A 27377-nucleotide genomic window follows, 5' to 3' on the forward strand; every position below is an offset into this window, starting at 1 on the left:
TAAAATCTTTTTTTAAATTATATTTTCCGATCTCTCTCTCTCACATTGAGTTCAATACAAAAAATTAATTTCTCTAAGGCCAAAAATAAACAGACCAATAGCTTCTCTTCCAAAAAATACATTTTGCAAGAAATGGAAATACAGTCTGTTTTGCCTTCAGTATATAAACATACTTTTGGCCCAAGCATCTTTCTCTTCCAATTTTCATGTCTTCTGGGTTAATATTGCCTGATGACTTATATCCTCACACATTTTAAGAGTTGACCTTGACCTTGACTTCTCCTAAACCATCTACCATATTTGCTGACTGAAGGGCCAAATGTAGTTAAGGGCTCTCTTCTGGGAGAAACCCATCTGCCTTCTCAGGACAAAGTATGAAAGGCTTTGAAATAAGCAATAGGAAACTGGTGTCTTTTCAGTGGAATACTGGGTAGGGTCTGGTAGACCTTCCAGGGTCATCTGATTCTATTGTGGTGTATGCCTTTTCTGCCTTTAAGTAGGCAATTCTATAACTTTGTAAACTGTAGAAATCGAATAGCAATGCAAATTATACTTGAACATGAATATACAAATAAATTTTTTCCAGTAGAAATACTATTAGTTTGTACTCCATAGAAATGACTCCAAACATTACATTTTACTGCTCTCTCTATATTAACCAGTTTCAAATTTATTAGTAAATTCATTTCAGCATTCTTGATTGTCTGCATATATACTTATATATGTACACATATATTATACTTATGTACATATATATTCATATACTTTAGAGTCTGCTTTGAAATAGTTGTACATCTTACCAGTTTCCTCATTAATTAGTTAAATAAAACCTTGCATGAATGTTTATTATGATACTTGTTATATTTGCCATGATTTTGCTGGGGTTTTTTTTCCTTTTTGTGGCCAGAAACAAGCTCCAAGCTTTTGACTACCGGTCCCCAGATTTGGCTTCCCACTGAGAACCACAACTACTAGAACACTAGTATGTGGTCTCTCCTTCCACCTTCATAAACTTCCAAGCTCCCACCCACATTTCTGGATTTTGAGCCTCAGTGGGCCTTGACCTTGAGGGAAAGTGGCACACAAACTGAAACAGAATTTTCTACTTCCTGATACTTAAGTTTTGGGAGAAAGCTATGTTGGAAGGTAAAAGCTAATGGGTACTTAGATGAAGGGTATGCGAAAAAACTGAAAATCAGGCTATATATTTTCATATTTAATTTTGCATTTTCTGTATTATATATTCTATACATAATAGTTTCTATGTTTGATTGTGCCTTTTCAAAATCATGTGTTAACTGCCTGTTTCTCATGAACAAAACATACTAAAATATACAAAATACACCGAATACAACTTTTCTCCATATATGGGCTAATTTAAAGAATCGGTGAGGAATCAGAATGATTCCATTCTGGAGTACAGACAGGACAAAGGAATTAGAATGTTATAAAGAGGGAGACAGTGACAATACCACTCCAGTGGATTTGTAAGATTTACTAGGAGAATACAGGGTAATATGGCTTAGTAGGTAGGAAAAGACTAGAATGTGGAGAATCTCATAATTCGGGTATAACAGAGTAATCTTTCTAAGAGGACATCTAAGACTCAAGTACAACTTTCAACTAAAGAAGACGCAGTAGGTTAATATTGAGCTTTAGGATCTGATTACATATCTTCTGTTGAATTGACAGGTTCTATGAATCACTGCATCCTATGTGGTAGTAAGTCCTCGAGGTAGATTTCTGGAACCCCTCTACATAATGCTCTTTGAGATTGGAGACTTGCAGGAGTCAAAAATGCAAGCTGGCTCTTTTTTGGTCATAGGAGAGAAAATGACATTTCACTTAATAGAACAAAATCTCATCACTCTAAGCAGAATCCCTAGATGGGAAACTGGTTCTGGACAAGCAGCCCAATTCTATCCTCATGAGGAACACTGACCTCATGGAGAATGAATTTCTCACTAAGTTTACTCCTGACCCAGCCTATAAAGTTGAGTTCCACCACATCCAACAAGGTTCCTTTATTGATTTTTAGACTCAATCTTGAGGCAAGTTTCCCTTCTGAAGTTTTCTAGATCTTCCCTCTATCATTCTATGAACAATATATAGAAAAAGAATAGCATACTTAGAGTAACAGAAGAGTCATTGCCTCATAATATTTGCAGTGGAAATTTCAGCTCCTGCCCAATTGTTTTACAGGTCATGAAACTGGTGGTGGTATTTCTATATAATGAACATGGAAATACTGATGGTATTTCCATATAAATGTCCTGTGCAAGGCACAGAGTTCTCTCACATGTCCTTAAAAGATTTAAGTTAGGTTCTCACAGCAACAAAGCTCTTTTCATTTTCCTTTGACACTCTATCCAAATTTTATATTAATTGTTTAATGTCTTTTCCACCTCCCCCCTTTATAACCCCACATGACTTTTAATTCCTTGAACATAGGGACTATGTCCTCAGTCTAGATCAAGAGTCAGCAAACTTTAGCCCCTGGGCCAAATCCATCCCACCACCTGTTTCTGTATGGCCTGCAAACTAACTCTTAGTGCCTACTGCAGATATTTTCTGTTTGAATTATTCAGTGCTTGTTAGTAAGATACTTAATATTCACTCACAGGGAAAATAGTAAATTAAAATGATAAATAATAAACACAAGTATACTTGATGTTTCTTCCAACTTGAAGAATAGAGAAAAACAATTTTTACAAAAGTTCATTTGTTCACTTTAATGTTTCTCCCAACTTGTAAATTAGTAATTTTATGATAACCGCACACTAACACACCCACACTACTAATGGCGATTCTCTCTATGTTGTCTTTCAGAACACAAGAGGTAAACTGGTTTCCAGTGCCTCTGGCCTTCCTGTTGAGAGCAAACAAAAAGTGTATGAAGACTACTGAAATATGTCAGAGACTTCCTCCCATGACTCGTTCTATGATTCCCTATCAGACATGCAGGAAGAAAGCAAGAATGCTGACTTCTTCCCTGAGCTATCTGCTTTTCTCAGCCAGGAAGAGATAAACAAGAGTCTTGACCTGGCCCGGAGAGCTATAGCCAACTCTGAAACAGAAGATTTTGACTCAGAAAAGGAGATCTCACAGATTTTCAATGCTTCTCCTGTAGGTGTCTGTGAAAATCCTTCCCATAAGGAGACCAAATTTGGTGAGCCAACCTCCTCAGGAAGACCTCATGGTAACAAGCCAACACCTGTCCAATCTCCGCCAGAACAAACTGACCGTATCTCTTCACCTGCTTCAAAGAGGAAACCTGCCAAATCACCCCTGCTTGCCAGCCCCAGCTATATCCGGAGCCTCCGAAAGGCTGAAAAACGGGATGCAAAAACTCCCAACACAAGTGTAAAGCCCAAACCAGCATATCCAGGTAAGACTGGCCCCCAGAGCCAGCTATGTGACAAGGCGGCTAATTTCATCGAGGAGCTGACATCCATATTTAGAGAAGCGGCAAAGCCAAGAAATAGAAGCCCAAACGGGGAGTCCTCATCCCCAGACAGTGGGTACTTGTCTCCTAAAAATCCACGGTCAGCCCTGATGAGTGCCTCAGCCAGCCAAAGCCCCACTGGAGACCAACAGGAGATGGAAGCTGAGGTCAAGTTACCCAAAGCCAGGCATTGCTACCAGGCAGACCAGGACAAGGCAGTGCCGTGCAATAACATCTCTCACCCACAGCCCCAGAATGCACTCCACTTCCCCTCAGCTCCGCGATTCATCCAGAAGCTTCGGAGCCAAGAAGTGGCAGAAGGAAGTAGAGTTTACTTGGAGTGTAGAGTCACTGGAAACCCAATTCCTCGAGTCAGGTAAGAACTTTTTCTTATGAATAGCAAATGATTTGTGTTGACTTTTGGTTTTACTTTAATGTGGGATGAGAAGAGATTTCCTGTAGAGTTAGCCCTCTGGAGCCTGAAGTGGTGTTTTCAAATACCTGCAAGGCAAAAGCGTCCCAGAATTGCAAATACTAGTTGTTCTAGTTAACCCTGGTGGGATGTGTCTGTTATCATGAACCATGTGCTACTAAGGGGAAGGCAAAGGACCGGACAGGCATAGAGGGGTACAAATAGGTACCTATTTAATAATAGGACTCTGGAATTAACAGCATCCAAGGAAACTTAAAATGTGCAACTGATTCATTCAAAGTACTGTGAAAGTGTGTGCATCATTTGAATAAGAGGTGCTGAAGATGGTTGAAAGTGTGGCTAAACCTGGAAGTCGTCTGGCAGTACAGAGATGAAAGGCATGGGTGTGCAGAGGCCAACCACAAGATTAACCCCCAAATAGATACTCTGATCTAAGGCCTGGGCTAAGTGGCCACATAGTCACTTAAAAAAGCACACCCACACACCTTGAATGTGATGCAACCAAGGAAACACAGAAAGATAAACCAAACTGAAAGAAATACAGGTCTGTTGCTTATACACAGGCTCTGGCCACTACAGCATGGGTATAGCAAAAAATGATGATAATAATAATAATTACATGAGTGCATGGTTAGTTGGAGTCAATATGCTCTTACACCACCACGACCATTCTGATTTCTGGAGTTCTTCCTCAACTGCAGAGTTCATACTTTCTGTGCGAAAAGGTTAAAAGGAGTGACCCAGGAGTCAGACTGCAGGGTTTCCAATCGTGGCTCCACCTTTTACCAATTGTGTCACGGAGGCAAGTTGCTTTGTGACTTAGTTTCTTCATCTGTGAAATGGGAATTAAAATAAAGCCTACTTCATTCTATTTTATGATGACTATGTAAAATAATATGTGAAAAAATAAAACCGTGCCTTGTACCTCGTGACAGCAGCATTAGTATTACCTATTACTTTTATTATTTCTCATTTCTTAATTTTATATGCCAAAATGAAAATAACATTGCAAGCTGGATTATACTATAAAAATAAGCCATACATTCATTCATTTTCAAAGTTTTGCTTTTATTAATGAAGGATGTTTTACCTGGGTTATATAAATATTAAAAAGTAAATTCAAAATTGTGAAATTTGGCAAAATGGTAAAGTAGACATCATTGTCTAAAAATTGTAACACTGGTACATTCTTATTAATATAGCATTTCACAAGCCATGAACTTGACCTCTCACCCTACATCCACTAATACACACTTTGCTAGAGTTGGTCTCTTAGTTTGACAGATTATTGCTCACAAACATGAAGTAAGCATTAGCATTACTGGCTGAAAAGTGGTGTAATTAAAGGCAGGGAATTTTTGTTCAAGGCAGCGCCTTAATTCCTCTTGAGTCAGTTTTTACAGTAATTTTGCTATATTTCTTTTAGAAACTGACAGCAGGGGGCAGTAAAAAACTTCTTAATGGGTTCATTTCATTAAAGATGTCCTAAATTCTGCATTTATGTATCTTTTCCATAAAGAATTTTTCCTATTATTTTGCCTATGATGGAAATGAAATTATTTGATTCTTTTGGATTCTATTTAGATTGTTTTTAACCTACTAATCTTGGGAACAAATAATTATCTATGAGTAATACTTTCACATGTTATTCAAAACAGTTCCACAGGTTCTCATACATCTCACTCCACTTACATTTACCTCCAAAATAATACCCTTTCAAATGTATTACCATGGCAAGTAAATATACCATATCCCTTCAAAAATGACAAAAACAATCCATTTAACATCAAAGGATTAATTCAGGTGAGCAGACCATAATTACTACATTAAAGTTCACTTAAACATTTAGTAATTTGGAGTACATCAAATTCATGCTTCTGCTCCTTTCTTTTTACTGGGGTTGGGGGAGCATTATTAATTTAGTTAGTAACTACAGAATTATTAACTAGTTTTCTCTTGTCATCTCCTGGTCTACCAAAGTCCATGACCAATGTCCATCAGACATTACAAATTATGCCCTTCTAGAGTAATTAAGTCTTTGATGAAATGTTCCATTGTTTAAAGTTAGCTGGTCATTTTTTTATCCTTTTGGAGTTTTTGTCTGTTTTTTATTTTGTATTTTGAGAGGGGAGTGTGCTGGATTTTCTTAATTTCTGTTCCAAAGATCTTGGTTCATGCGCTTGTAGGTATAACAAATGCCTGAGAACACTGAGTTCCTTTTCCACGTGAGACATGAGAGTCTAAAGAGATCATCTTCTTTGAAGAAAATTTCATATGAAGAAGAATGCCTTTAGTAAAATGTACCCTGCACTGGGGCGTTTTAGAAACTGGCTTGACTCAGTCAGCACCGGAGACTCTAAACCCAGAGATTGCGCAGACCTATTGATTACTAGGCTACCTCCTAAGATCCCAGAAGCAGATCTCTAGCAGGATCCATAGAGAGCAAGGAGATGTCAGAGGAACCTGAAGCAAGCAATAAGCAGAGGCCCCAAAGATGCTGACTGATAAGCATAGAGACATTCAGTTATTGAGAAGTCAGCAGCTATAGGGCAGATGAGTGAGATGTGGTGCAATTGCCAATGGTAAGGTCCAGACTTACTTAAATGGCATGCATCACAGGAAAATATGGCAGCAGGTATCAGCATCCAGATACAGGGTCTGGAGCACAGGGAGAAAGTTCTACCCTTCAGGAGTTTAGTTAAGGAAAAGACGAGGCTACTGCTCCAAAGGACAATAGAACAGGGACAGTTCAGGAAATGGAGACTCAGGTATGATTAAATGAGGTGGGACTTTAGTGCTGGGTCCAGACTAGGGAAACAAATTGTTAGACTGACAAGGCTGGGCTACTAAGCTGCTGGCCTGGAGCTTCTTAAATTTGGCCTAAATAGAAACCATTTGGTCTGAGAACCTGGACATAGTGAAACTTAGATAAAAAGGCCCTTGCTAAAGGCAGGGCTGGTGGAAACAGTAGGATCGAAGCCAGGCCAGTCATTTCAAGGTTCTTCTACTTCATCCTCCCACAAATACAACTGGCACAAATACCAGTTACAACCACAAAGAGGACTGAAAAAAAAAAATCTGTTTTCTTTCTTTATTCTTACATAGTTCCAACAAAAGAGAGAAATGCTGATGGAAGAAAGCTTATGTATAGTAATTGAGGTCATATATAATTTAGATACTACTCAAATTACACACAAATTATTTGTTAACAATTTGAATTATTACATTAAATAAAATCAAGTCAGAATTCACAAATTTTTCTGATCATGTCCCAGTGTTTCATATTTCACATGCACTACTTTATAACAGTATAAAAACATGTTCCCTTACATCACTCACCTTGCCTGTTCCCTCAACTCTCAACTTCTGCGAGTTGGAGAAAAATTCATGAAGCATTTTAGTTCAAATGTACCTCCAGTACTATAAAAATGAGACCTTACATTTTCACTTTATATTTTTAAAAATATTATGGCAACCATATATTTCACACCATTTAAATATTAGGAAACTAAGAAAACTAGGAAATTATTTGCCAAGGAACAGAAAAATAATTAATTAACCATAGAGACTAGAATATAACTCAGGTCTTCTGATTCCTGATCAGGTACTGAGTGACTCACGAGAAGATTTAGCCACCATCACTGCTGTTTTGCTTGTTGTGCATGGCTTACTGACAAGCTCCAGAAATGGAAATGAGCAGAACTACCATCTGGAATTCATATTCCAAATATCTTTAAAGAAAATGGTATCCTGATAATTTCCACAATATTTTTCTGTGTTAAACACACACACACACACACACACAGCCATTCACGGTGGTTCTCTCTTTTTTTTTTTTTGCAGTAAGTTAATACTGCAAAGTAAGTCAATCAACATAAGCCAAAAAATGTTTGGGCATGGGGAAAGCAGATAGTCTACATCAAGTAACTACAAACAAAATAAATTATTCCCACTTTATGAGAAGAAGTCCAAACCATCCTCATATTCAAGCTGTATTGTAAGGTAAATGTGTACATACTCTTAAGGAGGAAAAACACTTTTTTTTTTTTTTTAAGATTTTTATTTATTTGACAGAGAGATAGAGAGCACAAGTAGGCAGAGTGGCAGTCAGAGGGAGAGAGAGAAGCAGGCTTCCCGCTGAGCGGGGAGCCCAACGTGGGGCTCGACCCCAGGACCCTGGGATCATGACCTGAGCTGAAGGCAGCTGCTTAACCAACTGAGCCACCCAGGCGCCCCTAGGAAAAACACTTTTAAACATCCACTTATTGCAATAAAAGTGAATCCAGCAATAGTCCAAGCATAGTTAATATTCTAAGTACAACTACTCACATCTGATCATAAGATGCCTATTAGGTCATCATTATTAGCCTAATAAAGTTTCAATCAATATATGTAATTAAAAGTAATTAAATTCTTTCTTTTTAAAATCAAAACCCAGTATCTCCAATGCTTCCAATTAGTTTGCATTAGTGAGACTTTGATCATCATCAAAAGCCAAAACAAGAGAATTATACATATCAAATCTATGCAATGCGGTCTGTAAATTTTCCATCTCCTCAAAAGAAAATAGAAACAAACCACTGATTCACTTTTCTTACAAAGGGTATCAGTATATTCCGATTATTGACTACTTTGGTTTGGGAAAATGTGGCAACAGCACCATTAGCCAGTAGGTTATGAACACGTGGTGCTCATTAGGATCCAGATGGCTTGGGGCACCTGGGTGTTTCAGTCTGTTAAAGTGTCTGCCTTCAGCTCAGGTCATGATCCCAGGATCCAAGGATGGATCCCCACGTCATTGGGCTCCTGCTCAGTGGGGAGTCTGCTTCTCCGGCTCCCTTTGCCCCTCCCCTCGCTTGTGCATTCTCTCTTTCTCTCTCTCTCTCAAATTAAAAAAAAAAAAAAAGATCCAGATGGCTTAGTTCCGGAGTATTGTTTGTTTTTGTTAAAGAATATTGTCACAATACAACACCAGATAATACCATTAGATTATCAGTATGAAAAATTGACCATACAGGTATTGTTACAGCAACATGAAATGTAATTAGGTACAAATAATTTGGGGAACAATTTTGTGATACATAGTAAAGTTGAAGGTGTACATACCCTAAACTTTTATGTAATAACCAATTGCCTACTGGACATCTCTACTTGGATATCGAATAGGTTTATCAAATTTAATATATCCAAGACTGAACTTCTGGTTCTCTTCTCCTCCAAAAACCTTCTCTTTCTAAATCTTTTCCGTGTCAACAAGTGACAGTCCTCCTTCCAGCTGTTCAAGGGAAAAACCTTGAAGTCATCCTTGGCTCCTCTTTTTCTAACATCTCACATCATCCAATCCATCCAGCAAATCCAGTTGGCTCGACCTTTAATATATCTAGAATCTGACCACTTCATACCACCTCCACTAATCAGGCTCTCATCATTGGCTGGGCCAAGCTACCATCATCTTCCCCTGGGATATTTGCATTACCTTCCTAATCTGTCTCCTAGTTTCCATCCTTGCTCATTACACTCTATATTGCACCTAGCATGATTCTTAATGAAATTGTGATCACAACACAACACAAAGCTCTCCAGTATCTTCTATCTCATTCAGAGTAAAATCTGTAGGCCCTATAAACATTAATAAGGCACCATCTCTCTGATGCTCTACTATGCTCCTGTTTGGTCCATTCCAGCCATAATGGTGTTCTTGCTGCACTCTAACATGCCAGGTGTGTTCCTGTCTCAGGCCTGTATACATGCTGTTCCCCCTATGTAAAGTGCTCTTCCCCCAGATATAGGCAGGATTAGATCCTTCATCTCCTTAATATCTCTCCTTAAATGTCACCTTCAGAGTGTGGCCTTCCATAACTACTCAATGTAAAAGAACAGGTCCTCCCCACCTTAGTCTCTATTCCAGTCATTTTGTTTTTCTCCACAGAACTTATCCGATACACTCTGCATTTTACTTGTTTAATTTTTTTCATTGTCTGTCTTCCTAAGTAGAATATAAAACCCTTGAATATAGGGGCTGCCATCTGATTCTTGTTGTGTCCCTAGAGCCTAGAATGGTGCCTGACACATAAAAGGTATTCAATAAATATGAATTAAATAAATAAATGAATGAATTTCACTCCTAGCTATATATCTGGAAGGAAATTTTGCTCCTGTGTACAAGGATACATATATAAGAACATTCATAGCAACATTGTTTCAAAATACTGTAAAGAACCTAAATATTTGTCAAAAAGAAAATGGGGGGTGCCTGGGTGGCTCAGTCATTGAGCGTCTGCCTTCAGCTCAGGTCATGATCCCGGGGTCCAGGGATCGACCCCACATCGAGCTCCCTGCTCAGCGGGGAGCCTGCTTCTCCCTCTCCCGCTCCCCCTGCTTGTGTTCCCTCTCTCGCTGTCTCTCTCTCTCTGTCAAATAAATAAATAAAATCTTGAAAAAAAAGAAAAGAAAATGGATACCTCTTCAACATAGTGATTTTATTGCCTTAGGATATATATCCAGAGTGGGATTGCTGGATCATAGGGTAGTTCTATTTTTAATTTTTTGAGGAACCTCTATACTATTTTCCATAGTGGTTGCACCAACTTACATTCCCACCAACATGTACAAGGGTTCCCTTTCTGTACATCCTCACCAGTGCTCATTATCTCTTGTCTTTTTGATAATAGCTATTTTAAAACAACCTATGTGTCCATTGTTTACATATGAATAAAGAATATGTGGCATGTATATACAAGGGAATATTGTTCAACCATAAAAAAGAAGGAAATCCTGCCACTTCCAACATGGATGGACGTTGAGGGCGTTTTCCTAAGTGAAATAAGCCAGAGAAAGACAAACATTGTATGATCTCATTTATACATTGAATCTTAAAAAAGGCAAACTCACAGAAACAGAGCGTAAAATGGTAGTTGCCAGGGGCTAGGGGGTTGGGGAAATGGGGAGATGTTGGTCAAAGGATACAAACTTCCAGTTACAAGTGAATAAGTTCTAGGGAACTGATGTATATCGTGGTAATTACAGTGAGCAATACTGTATTGTATACTTCAAAATTGCTAAGAGAATAGATCTTAAATGTTCTTACTGTACACAAAAAAAAACTTGTAATCATGTGAGATGATGGATATGTTAACTAATTTTATTGTGTTAATCATTTCACAATATATAGATGTATCAAATCATCACATTGCACGCTTCAAACTTACACAGTGTTATATGTCAGTTATGTCTCAATAAGGCTGAAAAAAAGGAAAGAAAATGGATAAGTTGTGATTTATATTCATACAAGGAATGAACTAGAGTTTCCTGAATCAGTATGTCTGAAACTCACAAACGTAACAGCAATCTAAAAAAAAGTTGCAAAAACATGCATACGGATTGCATGAATAAATTTATCCATATGAAGTTAAAATTGCAAAACAGTCCTATTTCAGGCTTAAGGATATGATAAAAGTATAGAAAAATGCAGGGGAATGACAAATACTAAATTCCAGACAGCAATCACTGTAGAGATAAAAAGAATGTGATTAGTAAGAGGTACACAGAGGGCATCCACTGTGCTTGCAACATTTCATATCTTAAGATGGGTAGTAGAGACACAGATGTAAAATAACACTAATTTTATACTCATTGAAAAGTAATGACTTTTTATTTTACTCTACTATCCCAGTTATGTATTTGGTATATTCCGCAGCAATGTTTCCAATGAATGGCATGATTTATTCTATAAACACCATCTAGAAAATGGGTGTAAGCAATGCAAATTGGATAAATTGGCTCTTAGGTATTTGCCCTCATGAGTTGTAAGTTACTTTTCTGAGTTGTCTTAGTTATGTTTTAGAGCTTTAAAAAAATTTCTCATTTTAAATTTATGGTGTTCTTAATAGAATGGTATATGTACTCAGTCTTCTACCAAAGATTTTTTATGGTGTAGTCTACCCAATTTATTGACTGCAGAGGATAGAAAAATGTGTTTATGAGTCTCTCATTCCTAGGACGAAATGCCTGCATTTAGACACACACACATACACATGCACACGCACGTGGCACCTTTTTAGAAGTAGTGAAAATCTGAAGATTAGTAAGAGTTGCATATTGTCATTTCACCAACCCAAATACCTCCCCCATATCATCATATTTGGTAAATAGGAGCAAGCAAAATGGGGCAGAATCCAAAGGAAACAATACCAATTAATGTTATAAGTTCCTGTTTTTCTTATTCTTTTATCACTTCCTTTGATTTATTTCCTTTTTTATTATTATGTTCAATTAGCCAGCATATAGTATTTTTTTTTCTTTTTCTGTACATTTGCATTGACTTGAAAAACTAAGTCTGTTGTATTTTACAGATGATAATAAGTGTTCCCTAGAACATCAAATTACCATTGAACTAGAAACCGAAGGAGATTAAACAACAGAGTAGCACCTTTATTTTCACTGAAATGAAGAAATAACCTTACCTCTGATTCCCCCTCACAGTGTGCTTTCTGTGAGTTAATAAATTAAGGTGATATGACCTATCAGGCTATTTTTGTCCTCTTTCCTATCCTTTCCATTCTTTCTCAACCCCTGTTTCCATTCCAGTATCTACCCACTTACAATCCCCACATGAAAAATGACCTCTACCTCTACAATGCTTTAACTGCCAAAGGGCCATCATTAATGCGAACATTGAATCTGTTTCTGTAGACCAGTGAGTGAAATGGGATAACTCCGTATCAGTGAACCCTGGAAATAATGCCTCTGTTTTGTGGAGTTGTTGCTTAATGATTTGAACATTACAGAGTGACAGCAACTGCCCTATCATCTGTTCTTGGTCAACCCATGACACCGTGATGCTGCGCTAGGCCAGTTCCACTGTACATAATGCTGCTCAGATGGATAGCTCAATGAATCAAGAAGCAAACTGAGGGGCGCCTGGGTGGCTCAGTTGGTTAAGCGACTGCCTTCGGCTCAGGTCATGATCCTGGAGTCCCGGGATCGAGTCCCGCATCGGGCTCCCTGCTCAACGGGGGGTCTGCTTCTCCCTCTGACCCTCCTCCCTCTCGTGCTCTCTGTCTCTTATTCTCTCTCTCAAATAAATAAATAAAATCTTTAAAAAAAAAGAAAGCAAACTGATATTCAAGGCAAACGTGGAGTATTACTAGAGTTAGGAACTTGAATCGGTTCTAACAGTCATTGGTATATAGCCACGAAGCAGCAGCCGCCAAATCAGACAGTAGCATTTGTTCTGAAGAACTGATTCCATCATTTCAGTTTACACCTCCATGGCCAAGTTTCGGGATTTAACAAGAAAACCAATCAATAAACAAACTTCAGCATAAATTTTCCTAGGAAATAAAGGTGGTCAGAGAATCCCTTTAGAATTAAAAAATATGCTTGTGTATTGCAGGAAAAAAAAAAAGATGCTTATAGAACAAACAGCAGAAGGGTTTAGTGACTGACCATACAGATTCTGAAGCAAGAGTGTGAATCTTGCCTCCATCACATATCAGTCCAGTCACTTTGGCAAGTTATTTCACCTTTCTATGCCTCAGTTTCCTTGTCGGTAAAATGAGAATAATAAAACTACCTACCTCTACTGTTGTTATGAGTGTTAAGTCAATTAACACAAGGAAAGAGTTTAGAATTCTGCTAGCACATAGTAATAGCTTAATAAATATTAAGGTATTATTTTAAAGTTACTTATTATTATTATAAATTGTTCACCTTTATTGTTTATTGTCATTGATTTGGTATAGGCTCCCTATACTCTACCTTCTCAAAAATCTTTGAATCTGTTCCTTTTCTTTAAAATCTTCATGCTACAACTCTCTTTTTGTACTGCTAAGTATTCCCAATGGTATAGAGTCTATAGAGAGGGAACCGTTGAGCTTTATAGGCTAAACATAATTTATAAGGAATACAAAATATCTCTAAAGGTGTTTCTGATCCTGTTTGGATAGTGAGTCTTAGACTTGTATCTCAAGGTCAGAATCAATACCCAGGCTGCCATGGAGTGTTGGGGATATTGTCCTCTGGTCTCTGTCTATTGTCATTGTCTAGTAACTTTTACCTCACTCGGCCTTCTGTTCCTTCGCTGCCTCAGGGGATGGGATCAAAGCCAAAATTTTCTTTCCATTTCTACCCCCCCTCCTACAACTAATTATCTCCCCATCCTCTCTTCCTAAACCTTAAAGCCGTGAAGGTCAGCCTTATTGTGGACTACTGACTACTTGGAAAGCCTTCTAAAAATCAAGCCTCTGACTATTGTTTTCTTGCTGCTTTTTAAATTGTTTAGCAATTTTCCTGAGTTAACTTCATGGCTCCTTGTTAAATATTTGCTAAAGCCAATTGAAAGTGTTTCCCCAACACTTTAACCACTCCCTGTTTTTGTATTCCAATAATTTCAGCAGGAAGAAAACTCTAAAAATAATTGGAGTAACAAATGCAGGCTTTTCCCCCAGCTAGATAAATTGGCTTTGATTTTGTATTTTCTTCCTACTAAGTATTATACCATACAGCAAAGCTCTCAAAAGGAAAAGAATGTGCTTTTTGGAAGTTTAATTTACTATTATGCAAACTACTGTGAAACAGTTGTTTTGAAAGAATTTGACTCTGAAGTTTGGGATGGATGCTTTCACAGTCAAAACTACTCAATGTCTCAAGTCTTTTCTGTATAGTTGCTTAAGAACTTCTTGACATGTTTCTTCATTTGCCTTGGGGCAGTGCCGCATCATGGATCACTGAACCTGTTTAGGCATAATTACAACAATTCAAGAACTCCACTTTGATGGTGCATTCTTTTGAGGGTTAAAAGGAGTTACTTTATAAATACAACTGTAGCAAATACAATTATAAGTCTGAAACTTGATGCAGCTTACTATGCTGACCCAGATGCAATATTTTCTACCAGTTGATGTGTCCACGTGATGTGTAGCAATTGAACTGATTCTTTCCTCTTTAATTTTAATTTCTTTGAGCCAAGAAATAGGGTCATATTTAATATCTGCTGGAATAGGAGTAAAGTGCTAGTCACGTGAGCACTGATAGTGAAACCCAATCAAAAGCCTGTCCTGGCAGAAACATTACTAACTCCAAGTGGAAACTTTGTTCTCTTGATCATGAGTTCTAACAGTGAAGTCTAGTTCTATATAATAGCATACGGGAAATTAGGCCAGAGAAGCAAGTTTCCAATCAGTGGCTATATGGTCCACATGTAGGCTAGAAAACTTAAATAAAAATACCCTAGGGAATAGGATTTTTTTTCCTAAGGTGACAGCTCTTAGCCTTGGTTGCTGGAATTGAGTAAGTATTTTCTAATGGAAAAATAGAAAACAAGTCTGGTGAAAAGGATTTCCAAGTATTGGAGGAGAATCTTTGAAGAAGGAGGAGGAGGAGAGTAAGGAGAGGGGGGAGGAAGAGAAAGATGAAAATGGGAAGAAAGAAGGAAGGAAGAGAAGGAGGGAGGGAGGGAGGAAGTAGGGATGGAGAGAAAGAAAATTTACATTTGAAGTTAATTGGTTCTTTCTTTAAAAGCCAGAGAGATCTTCAAAATCACTTTTGCGATCATATTCTACATCCAAGTTTAAGATTACACATACACACACACACACACACACACACTTTATTTTTTTTTTTTAAGTAGGCTTCACACCCAGTGTGGAGCCCAGTGCAGGGCTTGGACTCATGACCCTGAGATCAAGATCTGAGCTGAGATCAAGAGTCGGACGCCTAACAAACTGAGCCACCCAGATGCCCGAGCAAACATTTATATCTTAATGAAAAAAGATATTACTTGAAACCTTGAAAGATGGTCGAGACACAGTGTAGTCAATGAGTTAAGCATAGGACTTTTCCCATATACTTCTACATATAAGTTTACAAACATTTATATATTAATGAGACAAGATGTTACTTGAAAGACTCATTATATACAGTGTAGTAAAAAAATCATTCTTACCATCACAGAAGTTATCACAGGCCAATTTCATTAGCAGAGAATATTCCAATTGTGCTTATGCATATAGAAGGCAATAGATATATAGTTGATGAACGCTAGGGAGAGGAGATAGAAAATATTTGTTTCAGTTTTGGATTTTGAACCACCACAGACAAAGATTAAGAATTTTCTACATCATTGGAGCACCTGGGTAGCTCAGTTGGTTAAGCGTCTGACTCTTGATTTCAGCTCAGATCATGATCTCAGGGTCATGAGTTCAAGTCCCACATTGGGCTCCATGCTGGGCATGGAGCCTACTTAAAAAAAAAAAAAAAGATGCAAGAATTTTCTGCATTGTTATATGAATTTGATTACAATGAAGGAAACACCATGGACCAATAAGCTTTCTTTAATAATAATATTGAAAATGTATTATTCACAAATAAGAGGATTTGGTCAAGGGTAAGGACTTAGTGAGGCCTAGTCACTCCTATTTAGAGGCTTTGTCATGCCCTCATGAGGAGACTTTTAAAGTTAACACCAGAAACTTACTATAGCATTCAATTACATCAGACATGTCTGTGCAGTCATTGTGCAGAATTACATATGCCAGTAGATTGTAGAAAGCTTATGTTATAATGTCATTTCCATTCTTCTCAAACTCTTTGTTAATCATTCTAAAGTCACAATAATTTCTCTTTTCCTTAGAGCTACAGAAATTGAAACCTCATTACTGTTGTTGTCATTCTCCTAGTAATGATAATAGATATTGGGGTGCCTGGGTGGCTCAGTCACTTGAGCATCTGACTCCTGATTTTGGCTCAGGTCATGATCTCAGGGTGGTGAGATCAGGCTGTGTGGGGCTCCATGCTGGGCAGGGAGCCTACTTGGGATTCTCTCTCTCACTCTCCCTCTGCCCCTCCCACCCCCCCACTTGCTCAATCTCTCTCTCTCTAAAAAATAATAATAGTAATAATAATAATAATAGATATAATAATATTGATAGCCAACATTTCTTGAGTACTTAGCACATGCCAGACATTCTTTTCATATATAAACTCACTATTCCTACAAGGTAGATCCTACCATATTTCTTGGGTACGAAGACATATATTTTGTCACATTTTAACATGTCTATAATCAGAATGCATCTTGCAGAAGAGAGCATTTTACAATCACTGTCAGACTGTAGTCATGATATGTTTGCCTGTACACACACAAATTTGGTCAGAACTGTTTATTTTGTCACTTTAATTGAAGTATTTGCCTTTTGGCATACTGGTTTTTTTCTTTCTTAATGGCTCATAAAATAATGGTGTCTTATAATGAGTGGCATATTAAGTTCAGTGAGCTATAATATTATCTCCATTTTAAAAACAAGAAACAAAAGTCTAAATAGCTTATGAAAATTGTCCAATTGCCCAGAGTCTTTACTTTTTTACCATTACACTACACTGTCCAAAAAATGAGAGTGGAACACACAGGCCTTCTTACAGAATGGTGCCCCAACAAAGTTTGGGTGAGACCCAGCTTACCATTAGAAAAACCTAACACAGTAATCATTATTTTTTGAAAAGTGAAATATCCATGAATTGCTTCCTTCCATTGCTCCAGATGGAAAGCTTGGAAAAGAAAGGAGGCATGACCAATGATTTCCTGGTCCTCATGAGAAAACCTTCCTTTGTGTATACTTTTAGCCACTCTGTAGTGTCGCTGTGAGGGAGACTCAGCATCCTGATTAGTAGGAACAGTCTCCATTGCTGCAGCTTGTGAGGCCATGGGTTATAACTTCTATCAAAGCCAGTTAGCCAAGGCCTCTCTCTTTCTCTCGTGAACAGAGCAGTAACCCCGAACAGAACAGAACAGATATGACTTGTAATCCGGTGTGGTACTCTTTAATTCTTAAGGGTAGTGGCTAGCATTTTAATTAAGAATGTGTTGGCATATGTTGGCCAGAATCCTGATACATGGAGTCATTCTCTGCTCCGAGAACAAGGACAAATTATCACTGCCTGAAATAAAGAAGGAACGGGCCCCAACAACCCCAACAACATGTAAGCTCAACTGGTTTCTGATAGACCTTTTCTACAAAAGGCCATTGTAAAATACAATACAATAAGGTAATTTTTTTACAGAATAAATAGCTTCAACTTTGAACAGGCAGCAATTAAGAGGGAAGTATCAGTATTGAAGAAATCAAATGGACATTTAGACCATATATAGGATGAGTGTTGTTATAGCATTAAAAGTCAATGTGCACATCAAAATGACAGATATTCCTCAGCTCACCATAAAATTCCTCAGGGGCCATGTGGTGTGGTGATTATAGAGGGGTGGTTGTTATGTGTGTTATCAGGAGAGTTCTCTAGGAAAGCACCATCTTACCTCAGGGGGGGTCAGTTCCATGTATAGGAAATATGTGTACTCACTCAGTTCCGCAAATATCTTGACCAATTCATTTCTATCCTAGGTCCTAATATTTGGGAAAAAATTTTTAATTGGAGGGAGTATGTTTTAAGTACCCATTTGTTTAACTATTGGTTAATGGAACTTGCCAATGTGCTCCCTCAAATTAGAGATGCCATCACTCTCTGCTAAATAGCAGATAGTCCACAGAAAAACAACAAGTAAAGTCACTCTAGTATGAGACTTGTGTTTGGATTGTATTTTTTTTTTCCAATTCCTAACAGGCCAATGCAGGTAGAATGATGAATCCATTAACAAGGTGTGTCTATCCTACTCCAAATTAAAGTAACTTTACTACCACTGTATAATAGATAATGTATACCTGTAACTTACATTGCCAATTAAAAACTTTCATACTTACCTAGTCCCTTTCATCTGTAAATCTTAAAATCTTAACAGTTATTCATCTAGGATACTATGTAAAATGGCTTTAGCTCTTTGGAATTTAAAGGTGTGTCTTCTAACAAGACCTAGAAGCAGCCCGTTGCCTTCAGCACAGAGTTCAGCTTCCCACACATACCTCAAGAGCTCACAAAGCCATATTTTTCTCAGGACCCAAGACTAGCTCTTAGCCTCCTCCAATTCAGAATGCATGATGTGGTCTTAGCAGTTTCTTGAGTCCATGAGGTCATCCTCAAGTCCTCAACTGCCCATATGTGTTTCTTCTCTTCTTTGGATGGTTTTCTGGCTTTCGCATTTTGACAAATCAGAGAAAGATCAAACCCAGCCAAAACCTGTCTTTCATTACAGTTTGCTCTAGTTAAAATGTTAAATTTTCTCACTTCCATGGAATTAAAGGAAATTTTGATTCAAACTTAAAGATGAGTTGGGTTCATCTTCTCTCTCGCTCCTCTACACAATTGCAAATAACTCCTTTTTCACTTTCCTCACCTAATGTATCTTTTGCCCTGTTGCCTCACCTTCATCTAGGTGGACTGCTCACCCCTCAGGTGGATTTATAGAAACACAACTTAGTTTGCCTTCCAGCATTCACAAAAAATGCCATACTTGCACTAATCACCTCTACTTAATGTCCACGGGATAATGGGTGACAACTATTAGAAATTACCTAAGGCTGTTGGCATGTATTTCTCAAACCCTCACCTGCATGGCTATGTTTGATCAGCCAAACACAGTAAGCAGATCTTAGACTATCAAAGCAGTCAGCAAGCTTGAAGTTAGGGGTTACAACATTAGAGAGAGGCAAATGAAGGTTCAACAGAGAAAACTGGAGAAAGAGGAAAGGTTGAAGGATTTTAAGCAGACGATGTCTGAGAAACTGTTCCAAGAAGAAATGAGAAAAGGCAAAGCTGGAGGTGGTTGAGTGCTAGAGACCATAAAGACAGCCATATATGAAACATTTCCAGATCAAACCTCCAGGAAAAATAAATTAATAAGCAAGAGCCCCCTGCTTTGCTGGCCAGTTGTGGCATTCCTCTCAGTTGTTTGTGAACAAATAGCTGTTTGCTCACTTATCTGACAGCAATCCTGAAGTGACATGAGTCATTGCTGAAAAGAGTAACGCTCACAGATTGCTTCCTAATGACTTAAGAGTGTTAGGTATAGAAGGAAATGAAGACAATACCTCCTTTGGGTTCCCTAGGTCTTCTTAATGGATCAGAAGAGAAATTCGAAAATATTCCTTTGGTCCAAGCTGCCACAAAATTTTATTAAGGTTATGAAAATACAAGTATTTAAATGTGAGGATTCATTAGTCTGCTCTTACCACTTTATCCCCCAGTATCCTCTGACAGGTTATCTTTCATAAGCCCCTACAGATTCTCTTTCCACTCTCCTCCACCCCACTCTTGCCCAGGAAGCTGACCTGGGTGAACTACAACAGATTCCTGCAGGCTCTGTTTGGGTTCAGCCCTAGGGAGCCAAGGCAGGTCAGAGGAATTCAAGGTACTTAGTCCCCTGGCTTCCTCCCTATGGGCTTATGTTGGCTCTCCCCATCTAAAGAAAGTCTTCACTCAAAATGATGCTCTCTTCTATGTTCAGGAATCTTCTGCCTCCCTTCTGCCTCTAATTCTGCAGGATCAAGAGTGGAAACACGGCTTTATAGCTCCAGGGTGATGCATTATACTTTGTGGTTTCTTATACCTTGACACCTTTGGATCTAGTCCTTTCATGAAACCTTCCTTGAGTCATCTGGGATTTAGTTATCTTCTCTTCCTAGTTGGCACCATGACTGATAACTTCTCCTGATTTGCCCATAGCTTTGTTATAAGATGACCCATAATCCTTATAATCTAGATAAGGGAACATGACCAATTCCTGAAATGTTTTACCCTGAAATTGCTAAGGTAAATTCTAGATTACTCACTGGCAAATTATCTGGCTGGGAAGTTATTTTTCCAGCTCTATCTTCCCTTTTACTCCTCATTGTTTGCTTTCAGGATTTTTAAGTGAGCCAGTTCCTAGTCTGTAAATTTCATAAAAGAATCACATCGATGGGAAGGTACAAAAACACATTTCATGTCATCAGTAGAATTTCCTTATTTATGTATTATCTGTCAGTGAGAAAAGTAATGACTGACACTTCATAGAGTGTTCTATATGCCTGGCATTTTTCTATGGATTTTATATCCATTCTCTCATCCAGTCCTTGCAAGAGCTCCAAAGGGTAGGGCTCTATTATTATTGTATCACCATTTACATGTGAGAAACTGAGGCTCATGGAGGTAAGTAAAATACCCAAGGACATACCACTGGTTAGTTGTGTATATAGGATTACTAACTGCAAAAGTTGGCTATTTGGCAGACTTCCTAATTGTTCGTGGTTTATGTATTTGAAGTGGTGCTTTATGTATTTAATGGTGCATAACAAACCACTCCAAAACTTAGTGACTTAAAACAGCAATCTATTATTTCCTTCCACTCACTAGTCTATCTGAAAAGTGGCTACCACAGGTGTACTCCCAGGCATTTTTTTGTGTGTCTATTATCCTGAACTGAGTAAACTCTAATGAGAGTACAGAACATAGCATACTGTGGGGGAAGGGTGAGGAGGGTGGTTGGTACAACAGGGTTACAGTTTGAATTAGGACTCAAGATTGGAGGTAGAAAGAGGAGTCCAGATTTGGTAAGGAGGAAGTGCCCAGCATAAGAATCAGGAGTGCCATTAAGAACTGTTCTCTGCCCTTGGAGCCCAGACTGCCTTCTTCAGTCATGCAGTCTGCAGCACAGTATGAACACAAGTGTGCGACCCAGAGGAAGAAGGAGAGCAGAACATCACGCAGTTAAAAAAGACATGGCCTCCTCAGACTCTCACTGGACTCCTTACCTAGATATAGATGGAAAAGCCATAGGTAGTTTTCCCCTCCAAAAAATTAAACTTTTAAATTTCTGTGTTGAAGTTGTATCTGCTTTATGAAAACTTGAGAATGATCATTTAATATAAAAAAATGTTTTGAGATGTTTCATTTTCAAAAATCATCTAAGATCCAGTTCAACCACAGCTTCTCTAGTGGGAGGTCTTAGGCGACAGTAGAAGACACAAAATCAAATAATGGAGGTGCAATTTTAAATCAAATAATTACATACAAAATTATTGAGTGTTGATATTTTTGTTTTTCAAAATAAAAACCAGATTAAATAAGTGAAAATAATGTTTAAAGAAATATGTACTTTCTTCACCTAAAATATTGCCTTAAATGTTTATTTTGGTCTTAATGAAAACTTCAAGCCGATTTTATGTTTTTCAATCAGGTTTCCCACCTGTCTAGATGGCATGCATTTTAACAATATTTTATTTCATCAATTTGCTGTGGTCCTCAGGTTCTGTGTAAGAATAATTATACTGCCAAGAATTGGGAAAAATCCTTGATGACAATTTATTCTCTGGAATAGTGAATGTATATAATTTGACAGAAACAGAGTAGCAATAGCTAACTCTAGTTTATTCACTGTAATTGGCAACAAAAGAAGATAGTTAATTAAGATCTCAAAGACTAGAAGTCCAGTATTTTAATCAATAATCTCAACCTTCTCACTAAACAAAATATTTCATTACAAGTAGGTCCTCTGCCCTTTTATTCCCTATTGTCATTGAATATCTATTGCATGAATTTGAAATATATTGTTTATGTGATGAACATTTATGGAATACTCCCTGAGGGCAAAGCTCTGTCAGGTGTCAGGGTACCACAGTTTGGTCTATCACTTCAGTAAACCCAGAATTTGGGGAGGAAGACAGACAATGCAGAGATGTAATTGGAAGTTTCTGCCTCTCAAGATACAGATATAATTGTCTTCTGCTCTTGCCAAGCTTATGGTCTGTGAAAGTGTAAAATGTACTCTAGATTCCTTCCATTTCCTTCCTCACCGACTGGGCTCCTGTTTCTGCACATGCTGCTTCTGTGATGCACTGAGTGGACTCAGATGTGAAAATTCAGCATCTCTTTAAGTCCCACGTTTAAAATGTTTTCATTCACATTCATTAGCCTAATAAAACTTCACAGAAAATGGCGTGAAAGGAGACAGGTGAGCGATCACAGGAATGTCCACAATATATATAAGGGAGCTAAGAGGGTAGATCATCTGGCAAGCTTACTGTCATCTTAAGACATTCATGTTCACCAGTAACCATCAGTGACCACCAGGCCTAGTCCCTCTCCCCATCTTGCTCTCACCTCTCTCCCTAGTCGTCTCCACTTCTCAACCTTCCCTTATCTTCTGCATTGCAGTAGAAGCTCCAAATTATTTTTCCTCTGCTAGACAGGGCATTGTTCCCCTCCTCTGAAGTCTTGGCATCATCTGGCACCTAGATATTTTCAACAGAAAATTTTCTCCCTGGAAATTCTTGTGCGAACTATAAATCAGATTTTTAAATTTTTCTCTCTCTTATCACATATTCTAATTTAATGCAAAGGAAAATAATACATTATATTATTAGTGATTGCTTATAGAAGTGAAATTTATATATCTATATATAGATATATAGAAATGAATATGTATAATTGTGGGACTATATGATGATTTTTTTTCTTTTTCTACCATTTGTCAGAATATTGGGTAATAAGACTGCTTTGGAGTAACAAAAAACATCACTTAAAAAGACTAGATTTAGGGGCACCTGGGTGGCTCAGTCGTTAAGCATCTGCCTTCGGCTCAGGTCATGATCCCAGGGTTCTGGGATGGAGTCCCACATCGGGCTCCCTGCTCCGCGGGAAGCCTGCTTCTCCCTCTCCTACTCCCCCTGCTTGTGTTCTTGCTCTCGCTGTCTCTCTTTCTCTGTCAAAAAAATAAACTAAATCTTTTTAAAAAAAAATTAAAAGACTAGATATAGGGGCTCCTGGGTGGCTCAGTCTGTTAAGCATCTGACTCTTGACTTCGGCTCAGGTCATGATCTCAGAGTCATGAGATCGCTCCCCATATCAGGCTCCCTGCTCAGCAGGGAGTCTGCTTGAGATTCTTGGATTCTCTCTCTCCCTCTCCCTCTGCCCCTCCTCACGGCACATTCTCTCTCCCTCAAATAAATAAATCAATCTTAAAAAAAAGACTAGATATAATTTTTAAGCTGATGATTATAACTCTGAAATCAGTGATCAGAACCTTATTATTATATTGCTTGAACAAATTACAGGGACTAAAGGCTGTCTCCAAATCTCTGGAGAAAATGACCCAGGTATGGATGCAATTCATCTTAAAGCAGAGGAATGATAAAGTGCCAAGGTTCTGATCTGGAGCAGAGCTGCAAGGTCAGAAGGAGTGAATGACTTGGTGTGACAATGGATGATGCCACATATCACTTATCTTCTGTCTCAGTTCCAATGAACTTGACCTAAGAAACTTAGGATATGAAGCTTATAAGTGAACCAAAAATCCAGGCCACACTTAGGAAACACCTACCAAAAAATTTATAAATGCTGATAGAAATCCTAATACAGTGCAGATACAAGGCAGATAGGAACACTGGTGCTGGCCACCAGGTCAACAGAAACAGCTGCCCTACTGAAGCATGTGTAACAGAAAAGCACTCCATCACTGGAGTAAATCTTTTCCTGACTTGACAATTTGGGCATAGGGGTCAGGTGTCTTACAGGGGAATCTTCCCATTTATAAGCCATACTCTTATTACAAAGAACCCACAAGGCAATAAGATCTTTACTACTCAGAAGAAACATAGCACATTACTTATACCAGTCATCCTAAGTCTTTATTCATAAATAGTATCTAACCACCAAGAATCACCAGGTGTTACAGGAAAATAAATAGCATGAAAGAACGTTCCTTCTCTCTTTTCATCAAGATGAACAAATAGGACTAACCCCAAGAAGAAGCCAAGGTATTTAAAGAAAAATCTAAAGACAGATTTTTTTTTTTACTTCTAATTAACAGTGGGGAATATAGTACTGATAAAATAAAAATGTGTTATTTTGGAAAAAGAAAAAAGAATAAGACAGTGAAATTTAAAATAGAATGGCAAAGGGGTGCCTGGCTGGCTCAGTTGGTAGAGCATGGGACTCTTGATCTTGGGGTTATGAGTTTGAACCCACATTTGATGTAGAGATTACTTAAAAATAAAATCTTTAGATAGATAGATAGATAGATAGATAGATAGATTAGATAAAATAAAATAACAAAAATAAAAACTTCAGTGGAAGTTTTTGAAAAATCAAAAGATAGGACTAATTATATAGAAGGAAAAGTTACAAAGTTTCTTAGAATTCAGATCACACACACAAAAAAAGAGATTATAAATATGAGGAAAAGGGTAGAGACTGGAGGGAGACTCACGAGGCCAATGTCTCCCCCGTAGAATTCCCATCAAGAGAAAGAGATAATGGAGGGGAAGGAAATTATTAAAGGAAATAAGAGGGAAAAATTAGTCTTAGCTGAAGAAATACAGGCATCTTTACATTGGAAGACACATCAAGGAAGCATTGGGTAGAATATATGTTAAAAGACTTACAGAACTCTTGATGAAATCTCGAGATGAAAGAGAAAATTCTAAAAGCTTCTAAAGAATCAAAATAGATTACCCACAGTGAAGAATCTGACCAACACCTGACATTTCACCAGAGGCACTGAACCCTTGAGGTCAATAACATAAATCCTATTAGTGTGCATATGTTTTAGAATGATGTCTGGAAGAATATACATCAAACCTTTGGGAGTTGAGGGAAGTAGAGAGGAAAGACTCACTTTTTCCTTTCTACCCCGCTGTTGTTTTAATTTTTAGAATTATCTTTTCTTACTTTCATAATTAAATTAATTTAAAAGAAAATATTAACTCTGTAGCAGTGAATAAAATTGTTAGGGAAAGAGACTAGAGGCTATTAATTCAATTAGATGGTTGTTATGATAGTTGCCAGCAAGAAACTGAGGGAGAAAAAAGCTACAACAATAGAAACCAGAGGCCAGATTCAAGAAGCATTTTGAAGATATTTCTAATGATTTGGTCAGTTATTGAAATTAAGAAGAAAGAAGAAAGAACTGATGAAGATGATTCTTAAAATTCTTAGCCCGAATGACTAAATGAATGACGATTCAGTTAGGAAAGACAAAGGAGGAAGGGATTTATACTGGATATTAAGGAAAAGTTGATCATATGTTTGAGTTTGAGCTATATAAAAGGTCTTGCCTGTAGTCTGAAATGGAGGCTAGAGCTAGGGAGGAATGTCAGGTGTGGAGATAGCTGGGCCATGGGATATATAGACAAGAGAGACAAAGACTGATGATAGAGCCTTGTGGGAAGCCCCGCACTTAGGGTAGCTGAGGGAAAAAAGCCAGTGCCACCTGAGAAGGAGCATTCATAAAGAAAGAAGAATCTGGAGAGTTTAATGTCACAGCTAAAGAAGGACATTTTCAACAAAGAGGGGAAGGGTTTGCCACATCAAAGAATAAAGAAGGAAGAGTAGAAATGCAAGTTCTGGCAACTGACAATGTCATTTGAGAAATTTCAGGTTAATAAGTATTTGAATAGTCAAATAATCTCGTAAATTAAATGCTTCATCAGGTTGTCCCAATATGGGTAACTCTTTACCCATTTTAACATCTTAGCAAGACAAGGGTGCATATTAACTAGATTTCAAGAGGACACCTGAAGTCAAAGAGTCAACCCCTCAGAGATGGGTTTCCAGGATTCCAAGCTAAAGTCAAACAACGTATCTAGGAATGCCAAGTCCAAGGAGAAGGCTGGGACTGATTCCAGGGCAGAGATCAAAGCCAAAGCAAGACTAGAGCCACAGGAAGGACAGAGAATACAAGGACACCAAGAGCAACAAGATGGTCTAAAAGTCAGTCAGATGGCATTTTATCTGTTGCCCTATGTGTTTAAGACTAACATATTTCCGGGCGCCTGGGTGGCTCAGATGGTTAAGCGTCTGCCTTCGGCTCAGGTCATGATCCCAGGGTCCTGGGATCGAGTCCCGCATCGGGCTCCTTGCTCAGCAGGGAGCCTGCTTCTCCCTCTCCCTCTGCCTCTCCCTCTGCTTGTTCTCTCTCCGTCTCTCTCGCAAATGAATAAATAAAAATCTTTAAAAAAAAAAAAAAGACTAACATATTTCCTCTCTTCAACCATTCCTGCTCTGTTTTATTAAAGTTGACAGGCAAATTAGTTATCTAGTAGTATTTCCCTTAGAAGAAAGTTTTAATCATTTATATCCCCAAGATCTACAACTTATACAAATATCCATATGGAGAATATGGATACTTTCCTAATGTATATTATGATGAAAGAGATCATACATCTCCATTGTTTTAATAGGGGAGGTAGTTCCTTCACAGTTTTCAGCTTTTTACATCTTTCACTGAACATGTTTTCTGTCCTAAACTTCTCTAGTACATATTGCTAAACCATATGTCTGGCTCTACCTTTGTATTATCATCTTTTTAACCATATACATTCTATCTTCCCCCTTGGTAGTGTAAGAGATACACACGTGACATGTGCTTTATTCTCCTTTTAATTCTGTACATTCCCAGAACAATGTCTAAAACAATGTCTAAAACATTATATGTTAATTATGTAAGTTTATTACCCAAAGATAATGACTGCTGAGGATTATTCAGATATTTCCCTATGTAGATGTTTATACTTTTAAAAGTGTTTTAATGTACATAAGATCTCTTGCTTTTTACAAGAATTTGTTAAAATAGGAAAG

The 27377-nt window shown here is 37.9% G+C and overlaps 1 protein-coding gene across 1 annotated transcript in view; it reads left to right on the forward strand.

Moving 5' to 3' along the window:
• The first annotated feature begins 2910 nt into the window (after nt 1-2910).
• The window catches only part of PALLD (palladin, cytoskeletal associated protein), a 389064-nt gene continuing 364597 nt past the window's right edge, over nt 2911-27377 (forward strand). Inside the window, exon 1 of the mRNA XM_032413166.1 lies at nt 2911-3821. Coding sequence (XP_032269057.1) covers nt 2911-3821 — 911 coding nt within the window. The remainder of the gene's footprint in view (nt 3822-27377) is intronic.

This window comes from Phoca vitulina, unplaced genomic scaffold, assembly GCF_004348235.1.
Source record: "Phoca vitulina isolate PV1807 unplaced genomic scaffold, GSC_HSeal_1.0 scaffold14, whole genome shotgun sequence".
Lineage (NCBI taxonomy): Eukaryota > Metazoa > Chordata > Mammalia > Carnivora > Phocidae > Phoca > Phoca vitulina.